The 10,229-nt window shown below is 31.5% G+C and overlaps 1 protein-coding gene across 1 annotated transcript; it reads right to left on the bottom strand.

Annotated features, from left to right (window-relative positions):
- Positions 1–4,267: 4,267 nt before the first annotated feature.
- On the bottom strand, positions 4,268–9,532 carry LOC146950994 (uncharacterized). The gene is made up of 4 exons (XM_085746964.1): positions 9,014–9,532; positions 8,364–8,898; positions 6,489–6,593; positions 4,268–4,874 (listed from the first exon to the last, which is right to left on the bottom strand). The coding sequence occupies exons 1-4, from the start codon at positions 9,200–9,202 to the stop codon at positions 4,762–4,764; spliced, it is 942 nt and encodes a 313-aa protein (XP_085603090.1). The 5' UTR covers positions 9,203–9,532; the 3' UTR covers positions 4,268–4,761.
- Positions 9,533–10,229: the final 697 nt, after the last annotated feature.

Below are 10,229 nucleotides of genomic sequence, written 5' to 3'. Positions count from 1 at the left end.
TTATGTGTTTATACCTGCAGAAGCAATTTTTTATGTATTTATATGATACAATTTTAAACACTTTGACTATTTTTAAAATATCGACATTAATGTAGTGTTTCTTTTAAATATTTTAAAATTGGTTAGCAGATCATTCTAGACTTTAGAAAATGTCAAGTAAGACCAAGTCTATTATGAAAAACTACCAAACAAATTTGAATATTACCTTTCCCAGCCTATTCATTTCTCGCGCCCTTTTTTTTTTTTACAATAATGCTCATGGGGTTTTCGGATTCTCTTAAATTTGTTTTCCTCCTATTTTAGGGTAGAAAAATGAGTTTTTCACCAACCCGGATTATACAATCCGAACACCCCATAAGTAGGGCGTTGTTTTTTGTTTTTTTTTTCTTTTTCTAATTATAAAATCTGAACACCCACAAACACCCCTCTTGTGCCAAAATTTAGGGAAAATAGTTCGGATTATATAATCTGAATTGTATCAGCACAAAGACTGGATTTGTTTGTAACATGAATAGTCGATTTAAGAACCATACTGATCATTATAACATTGATCCCATTGTTAGCTGTTTTCATCATGCCTTAGTCGAAAGTCCGGACTGTTTGTTCGGATTGCTCTGAAACTTGCATAGAAAATCAGAAGGAAAAAAAAAATCAAGAATCAAAACTTTCCTAGAAGGGATTTCTTACGAGACTCTTCCCCTCTAAATCCAAAATTTCATTGCTTAGACTCGTTTTTCATTTTTCATATTCTTAGAAAAAATTTGAATTAGCTTTATTTGATTTTTAGAATTTATTGCGGCATTTTTATATTTTATTTGACAGATTTTATCGTTTTTTTTAAAACAAAATTGCAACTACTTAAATGAGAGATATTACGATTGTTGCTTATATATAAACATATTTCAGATTCTATAACATGAACACATCCAAACTATGTTCGGATTATAGAATTCAAAAATACATGGATAATTTTGTAAAAAAAATACAACATGCAGAAAATAAATAGAGTGGAAAAAATAATAATTTAACAAATTTATGCGTTGGATTTTTCGGCCAAACTAGATTTGAGTCCTGCACAGTCTAACTAGGACCGGTCTATTTTCATTTCAAATGGTTAGATTGATTTTATGATTTGTTGAAAGATGATGAGTTGGTGGACTTAACATGGTCCCATTTAAGTGATTCTAGTGAACCTTGGACCATTATTGGGTCTAATTTTGAGGTTAGCTAAGAAATAAGGGATTTACTTTTCCCATCATATGGCCTTCTCCCACGCCCTGTAAATTTTCCAAAAATGTCCTTATGCATTCCGGATTATAGAATCCGGATTGCATTAGCACCATGAAAAAAAGTATAACTCATTTTTTCACAAAATCCGGATTACAAAAATCCGAAAAATCATGTAACGCGCCCTATTTTTTGAGATTTCCGAATTACAAAATCCGGAAAAATCCGTAACTCATTTTTTTCACCCTTTAACAAAGGAAAACACCATTCCGGATTATAAAATCCGAAAACTCAAGGGCATTTTTGGAAAAAAAATAGGGTGCGCGAGGAAACCCATAGGGTGGAAAAAGTAAATCCCATGAAATAAATTGAAATTTGTTGTTGTTGTTGTACTTTCTTTTTAGCGATGGTGTTCTTCTTGTACTAGAATCAAACATGTATAATGGTATTCACTTTTACCTCTTTCTTTGTCATCTCCCATTATGGAATCTATGATGATATCATCTGTGGCTTTCTATTTTGCCGAAGGTTTGCCTTCAAACATTTTTCATCGAGAAAAGTAAAGATTTTTTTTTTTTAATCAAGCAAATACGTATACAAATAATGATATTTCAATGCCACGATTTAATTTTAAAAAGGGACACTTTTTCTATAAAAAAAAAAGGAAAAAAAAAAAAAAGGTTGTTATTACCGTGTCATCATTGTACATCATTTTTTATGTATCCTATTGTATACATTTTAGTCAAATTGAGGGGGAAAATAACAAATATGTTAGAATTTTAAGGATTAACCTTAATTATTATATTAAAATAGTAAATAATTATTATATTAAAATAGTAAATTATTTTGAATTATATTTTAACTAAAATGTTGCATTATATTTTAACTAAAATGATATTTATTAATGGATGGTTTTTCATAGTAAATCCATTGAGAGGTTTCTCTCTAATGAGTAATGATGTTTATATATACCGATTATCTCATTGGATTAGCATAGACTTAGCGTAAAAGCATCATGAAGAAGAGAAGAATTATCAACTCTAACTTCCTCTCATGGCTTCTCTTATAATGACTCAAACGCCCCAAATGATCTATGGTTCAGATAAAGTACACATTTATTGTATTATTATCATATGTCATAGTTGTATCTATGATTTTAGTGTTATCAGAGCCTAACAAATAAATGTAATGGGTATTTTAATATTTGGCTTTTGTATTATGATTTTGGTCATCTCTATTAAAATATTCCAACAAAATATACTATATTGCAATCAAGTTAATAACTATAATGCAAAATGTTTCCCTAAAAAAAAACTATAATGCAAAACGTTATCTTCAAAAAAAAGATTTTCTAACACTAACCATTCTTTATTTTTATTTTTTTGTGACTCAATCTATTCCAACTCATTGTACGCGTATTTTCTTGTCACAGTCTATGTTGATCGAATAGTTGGAAAGAATGATCGATTCTTTTTGATGGAGATCGAAAGCGAGGATCATGGAGAGGCATTAGTTGGTTAAATTGAGAGAAACTCACAATGAGAAGGGAGTATGAAGTTATGAGATTGTGACATTTTAATGGTTTCAATTTAGATGGATATGCCAGCAAAGTATGGTTGGAAGCTTGCCACCAACCATGATATTATGATTACTCGCATATAAAAGCTAGATACTATCCAGTTTTGTTTGGTGTAACACTCATTCTTCCGAGGTTGTATTTCGAATGGGAGCTAGATAGACACCTTTCAGATGTCACTCAATTTGGATCTATCTGGCATTATAGCAGGACCTTGTTGACGGTTAATCAAAACTATATGATTAGTTTTACAACAAGACATGTAAACCTTGTTGGTCACACCTTTGCGAGAGTCAAAAACTTATGTTAGTTCTCATGTCTTTCATTTTGCTTCAACTTGTATTACAAACGTCGTTGTTATGAATGTGAAATACGTTTGTTCATTCAAAACAAATATGGTAATTGTTAGTAGAAATGTACAACACAAACTTAACTAGTGATTTCAAAAAATAAAACAAACAAAATAAAAATAAGTAATTTTAACATTCAATAATTTAAAGTTTATTTTTTACTAGTTGTTTTTGAAAAAATAAAAGTTGGTTTTTGTTCTCCAATGAAAACATCTTAAAAAAAAAAAAAAAAACTCATCTATCAAAAATGATTTTCAAGATAAACTAGTAAAAGTCTATCTTTTATTGTAGCATTGATAAAGTACCGTTTCGTTTTTTTGGGTTTACCGGTAGGAGACAATCTTAGGAGAGCGTCAACTTGAAAATCAGTGATTGAATCGTTTAAGAGACTCTCATAGGGAAAGGTAGGAACCTCATGACTTATTAGTATTACTCATTGGAAGTAAGTGAAATAAACCGGTTTGCAAATTTAGTGTATTGGAAATTGAGGAATGTAAACAATATACACTTTTGGAGGGACATTTGGTGATATTCCATTAAAAATAAGGTACAGGAACTTGTTTCTTCTTTCAAGTGACAAAGAAGGAAAAATAGGAAACATGGGAGCTTGGATTAATAATAGATGGCAATAGAGACTGCAGAAACAGATATGTATGCTGATCTTCTTTCCTGCATTTCACATGCAGAGGTATTGAAGGCGAGAATGATCATTTAAAATGGCGTTTCTCAGTCAGCAGTTGCTATTGTGAGTTATGTAGTATGCAGACTTCATGGAAGGCTTCCAACAAGAATAGAATTATGGCAAAGAGGAGTTTTAAGGAATATTCACCAACAATGTTGTGTGTTTAGTTTCAATGATTTTGAATCACAAAATCATTTTTTTTTCCTTCTAAATTGCGAAAAACATTTGGAGTTCTATCTTTAATTGGCTTGGCTGGAATCCGACGGATTGGCGGGTTGAGGTGGAAAATTTCTCATTGTTCAACTCCATTGGGAAAGGGAGCAAAATGAATAACATATCACATTTATTTTGGTTATCAACATATGTTGATGTATTTGGTCGGAGCGGAACAATATTTTATTCAACGGAAATAAGTTATATCAAATTTATAAGTTTGTCAATCATAACACACAAAGATTATTTCATTGCTCAAGCTAAATCATTACAAAGGATTTAAAAATACATCCTTGTTCTAAAGTCACTACTTAGTTTGCTTAGCAATTAATACAAGAAACTGCTAGACTTCACTCCTTATTTTTTAATATGTACCCCTCTGTCACGACTTGGGACAGGAGTACGTGCTACGCAAACTCATAATATATGTCCATATAAAAAAACAACTTAAGGGAGAAGCAAATTACAAAATAAGATACATATTTGTCACACTGATTGTGACATAAAAAAGATTCTCTAATGCATATTCATGGATCTAATTTGTTGGCGTGGAGTTCCTTTTATGGTTTCTTATTCATTTTCCTTATTTGTTTACTTTATTTCATTAGTTTGGTAAAAAGTTTAGCCAAAACAAAATTATCATCATCATCATCACCATTATTATAATGATGATTAAGATTATTACTGATGTCACATGTGGTTCTACAGTAACTTCAATATGTCCATTCTTGAGGCAGAATCATATCATTCTGGACATCTGTTGCTGCTTTTGTTGACTGGTGATTCTCAAGTGAAAACATACCTTCCCTATGGTTCAAAACAAGATCTGCAATTCATAATAATAACAATATTATAGAGCAAATTGATTAACAACAAATAAATAAAAAATAGATGAAAATCAAATCAGACAGTGTTTTTTTTATATTATAGAACTAGTTGGCGACAAATTGCTAGTTGATACCGAGTATTTGGACTGTTGGAATAAATTGCAGCAGTCTCGAAAAATAAAATTGGACAGCTAATACATTCCATTATTAAGAATTGCAAATCAAAGTAATCATAGAGAGATTAGTACTAACTAGAAGTCTTTCATAGAATATACTAATTTTAATTTATTCATAATTTTTGTTTTTTTTAAACATGACGTATGCCAATTTTTCTAAAGAAAAGTATAAAAAAACAACTAGATGATGTGTGTGTGAGTGTGACATTTAATACAATCTAACATTGCGCAAGACTTAAGTGTAAGCAAACAGATGAGAAATTGATAGGAAATCAAAGAGTGAATAAATTAAACAAATGTAGAAAGGGAGCTTCTATAGTGCAGTCAGACAACTGACTTTTTTGAAAAAGTTAATTTTGTTCTTAATGTTTGATTCATTTTTAAATTGTTGATTACTCATTAATGATCAATAGTAATTCATCTAGTAATGCTTGCAATATCTTGGACTTACAAGTACTATTTTATTGTCGGAATCTTTAACATGCAAGCAGAGTTGATGATATTATGTGATAGTCTTAAGTGTTACACTTTGTGGGGTGTTACGCTTATAACAAGGTAGGATAAAATTAGATTAAGTGTAATCTTGTTAATCTGATGAATTGATGATACTATGAGGACTGAACTTTTGATGTCATTGTACAAACAGTGAGGTGTTACTCATTACATTTTTGATGTTATAGTGTTAACTTCACCAAAATAGTCATTCTCATGACTTCACCGTAGAATTTTCCATGTAGAAATTGTTTATAAATTTATATGATTGATAAGAAAATGAAATAGGAAAGTCAGTAGCAAACTTAGAGTTTTTTTGTTTTCTACAAAACTTAAGAGTATTTTATTTTTGGTGCTACAAAACTTAGAGTATAAAACTTAGGAATTGCCCAAATAATTTTAAAAAGAAAGGATAATCATTTAAATTGATAGACTATATTGAATACAACCAAACTTAGAGCATTAAACTTAGGAATTACCCAAATAAATTTTATATGCATATAAAATGGGAATTGATATAACAACTAAAAGTTTATTGAATGTCATGTTGCTAAGGATGAAGCAACAAATTCATGGTCATGAGTTTTGTTTTTTTTTTTTTTAATTTAAATCGGGTGTCCTATACGAATAATTGCACAAACTAACATCTCGAATAGATTAGGATTACAATGGTAAAAAAATTCTCCTTAAAAAGATTTAACATTGTTGTATTTTTAGAGTTTGATTCGAACCTAAGACTTTTAGTTAACTTGGAAGAGATTCTTATCATCTCATCCACATATTTTGTTGGGTAAGATTATTTATTTATTAGGAGAGTAGTAACTAAACGGCATGAAGAATAGCAATAAATATTTTCTTCAAAAAAAAAAGAATAGCAATAAATAAACAACAAATCAAAGTTGTTGCTTGATGGTATAATTAACAATAATAAATTAAGAATGGTACCACGGAGTGGAGGGACGCCAACAACTTTGGGAGCCGTTTTGTCAAAGTGTAGTTGCAAAGCCTGCACAACTCTTGCTGGTATAAGGACAGTGGAGCAACCTTTCCCTAACAATATATATAACGTGCATAAAACAAATCAATTTTGATGTAAGATGTGAAACGAATTTGATATTGTTTTGGCAGTTAAGTATAATTAATTAAGGATTCACTCATACATTAACGAATCTTCAATTTTGCTCACCAAACTTTCTAACTGCTTAATTTTTTGATGTTTCTTGCTAAATGAAAAATAAAACTGAACCGAAAGGAACAACTCATCAACTCAAATGTCAGCAGCATGTTACTATAGATTAGGGAAAAATCAAGTTCAACCACCATAAAGAATATTTTTGGTCACCACTCACCATCCGATCACATGCAAACTAGTACAAAGACAAGATAGATAGGTTTTTTTTTTTTAAGGAACGAGCTAGCTAGATAGGCTAAATGTGGATGATTAGTGGATATTAATGAAGCGTAATATTAAGAATATTTTTTTTAAAAAAAAAAATCTACATGTTTATGTGACAACTTAGTGGATGACATGACATATTTAGATGGATTATCACTTGAATTTTCATTTTCTATGTCCTCGTGAGCTTAGCTCAGCTGGTTGGGACAGTGCATAAGATATGCAAGATCGGGGTTCAAACCCCGACCACCACAAAAAAAAAGCTTTCATTTTCTCAAAACATACATTTAACTTATATCGTAAGAGTTACTACATTTAATGCACCCTTAATAGCATCAATCTAGTTAGATAACTCATTTTCATCTCATCAATCTAGTTGCCACTTTAGGATTTCACCTATCACATGGTAGAAAAAGCACCCTCAATAGCATATAGGTGGATAAAATATTTGATGTTTTTAAAATTGGAGGACTAAGAGCATCTCCAATGGGGGGTCCTTACTTAACAAGGACCACTCCCCGTTAAGGACCTTCCATTGGAGGAAGAAAAATTGAGTCCCCGTTAAGGAACGGACAACTATATAAGGACCCTCTCTCTCCTGGGTAACTAACGGGTCCCACGTTTAAAAAAGTAATAAAATGTGTACTACTTGGTCCCACTTGCATAAAGAAGTAATAAAATATGTACTACTTGGTCCCACTTGCATAAAGAAGTAATAAAATGTGTACTACTTGGTCCCACTTGTAAAAATGAGTAATAGATAAATTATTTTTGTTTAATATGTAAAAATAGTGGGACATATTTAAGTACTTTTCATTGGAGTCCTTATTAGTGTATTGCCATTGGAGTCATTGAGTCCTTAATAGGTACTTTTATTAAAAAATTATAAACAAGTGATGTGTCACGTGGGGTCCATTTAAGAAGTCCTTGTTAGGGAACTACCATTGTGGATGCTCTAAGCTTGTAGAGTTACAAATGGGAGATCCATTTTAAATCTATTAAAATTGCAAACATATTTCTAGTGTTTCTTTTGAACTAACTTGATAAAAAAAAAATACATTTAAGGATTAAGTTAAATTACACAAGAAGCATATTTAGTGATCACAATAACTAACAATAACTAATAAAGAAGACACTTGAGGATTATAATAACAGCACATCACACACATTTAAAATGAAATGATTGATTGCTCATAAATCTTAACTAAAAACCATGTAAATATCTTTAAAATTATTTATTGGGTTGAAACAAACAAAGAAGAAATCTTAGAAAGTAGAAAAAGAGTGGAATTTTAGAGACAAAATATCATAAACAGATTCGAATATTAAAAGTGGGAAACTAGACATTCCATTTGATTCCGCAACCAACCATTACCGACTAGTGAAAAACATGAACAGAATAGATATAACATAATCCACGTTACCTTTCTTTTTGGTTGATTCTGATGGAGCAACAACGGTTCCAGCACGAGGCAAGAAAACACCTGTCCCACTTCTTGAACCGGACCCACCAAGAAAAACGGCCTGCATCATTCCTCCACCACTGGTCTGCAATGGAGCAGGCCTTGTTAGATGAGGACGAGGACGAGTACAGTTCCCTCCATTACCTTGCTTCTGAATCTCTTCTTTAGCCTCATTTTGCTGCTTGATGTAATGTTTTTTCCTTAATTCAATGGCTTTAATTTGTTCCTCAATCAATGCTTTGTGTGATGAAAATCTATCAATATTGGAGGACTTGAAACTTTGAATATCAGAACCATGATTCTGTTTAGAAGTCGCTGTTTCTTTAAGCTTCTTAGTATTTTTCCCAACCCCTTTAACCACGTTAGCGTAGGTTTTTGTCTTCCAACAAGGTGTAGCTGGCGGAGATGAGTTCTGTGATGACCCTTCTGAGCTCCCTTGGTTACAACTCACCCGTGACCACAAAGTTGAATCCGGTGAACTAATTAAATCCCACGACTACATGAAAAGGAAGAAAGAAAACACACAAGAGTTAATAATATAGGTCAGATACATCAGTTATTCAATAGACCTGAAAAGGAAGCGCGTGGATAGTAAGGGAAGCATATGGTACCAGTTCGGAATTGTGACTCTGGGAGGCAATAGATGAGAAATCGAATGAGTCGTCAATATCTTCTTGAAGCATGAATTGAGACATTTGATGAGTTAACTCGGTGATGAAATCCTCGTCCGTTGGAACCATGGTGTGATTGTTGTTGCTAAGTGAGAGAACACCATGGTACATATTATTATCATCAGCCATGATAAAAGGAACAAACAAAGTAACTATAGATAGCTTTGCAATTATAGCAGAACAATCTACTACTATACTATAATAAACAATTAATTAATTGGATCATGAAAACAAATTGATAATTATGGGTGCCAATAATGATTTGCAACACACAATATGTATCAGTTTAGGGTAGTAGTGTATGTACTAAAGTGGGATTTGGAATTGGAAAAGAAACTTAAGAAAGAAAGAAAGAAAGAAATACACGCCAAAGACAGATGAAGAAATTAAGCATAGGATTAAAACAAACAAGAGGTAGTAGCTAGAGGCTTAAATTGAAGTCAGAGTAATTAATTTCTTAAGGAGGAAAATGACAGAGAGTAGTATTTAAGAAGATATAAGGTGGGTCCAAATGGGAGTTTTTTTATGCTTAGAGTTCGGTTTAGTAGTTGGACTGAGCGACTATACAAACAGTACAAGTACAACTCACCTGCTATTTGTTGGACTTGGTACAGCTTCTTGCACCCTCAAACATGCAAACAACTTAACAGTCACAACCCCTTAACAAATTTATTTTATTAAGCAATTCATTTCATTTCGTGGGTGCATGTGGTGTGAATTATATTATTATTATTCTCCTTCTAAGAATTACTATTATTTATACCATTACATTATATGATGGGAAATTCAAATTTAAATATCAATAATTACTAATTTTGGAAGTCTCAATAACCTCAACAACCTGCTCAAGATTATTACGATTTAACAAGCATGTTCCGACATCTTACTAGCTTCAACAACAGCATAAACCTTCTTTGCACCTGCTTGAGCTGACCATATAGTAAAGAGAAATGTTAAACACACATTCTAATGCACATTTTTTAATACTTTTTTTGATTGGTTAAAATTCACATGACCACTAAATTTATATGGAACCCACGTGATTTGGTTCTCTTAATTTGATTAAAAGAACTAAACATTTTTCCCATCTTTAAAAGAGAAATTAAGATGGGTGAGTCGGTTAGCAAAGGTTATGGAAGGAGATTAAATAAAATAA

This window comes from Medicago sativa, chromosome 2 (genome assembly GCF_051527215.1).
Source record: "Medicago sativa cultivar Bolivia chromosome 2, Bolivia_mono, whole genome shotgun sequence".
Classification (NCBI taxonomy): domain Eukaryota; kingdom Viridiplantae; phylum Streptophyta; class Magnoliopsida; order Fabales; family Fabaceae; genus Medicago; species Medicago sativa.
Note: the sequence above shows the minus strand (reverse complement) of the source record. Positions and strands in the feature narration are given on the sequence as shown.

What these genes read in the sequence shown, in the direction of transcription:
- LOC146950994 (XM_085746964.1), bottom strand. Translation starts at nt 9,202, where the DNA reads ATGGCTGATGATAATAATATGTACCATGGTGTTCTCTCACTTAGCAAC. An exon ending in AGAGTCACAATTCCGAACTG is followed by an intron (nt 8,899 to 9,013) that starts GTACCATATGCT and finishes CTTTTCATGTAG; the next exon opens with TCGTGGGATTTAATTAGTTC. An exon ending in AGAATCAACCAAAAAGAAAG is followed by an intron (nt 6,594 to 8,363) that starts GTAACGTGGATT and finishes ATATATTGTTAG; the next exon opens with GGAAAGGTTGCTCCACTGTC.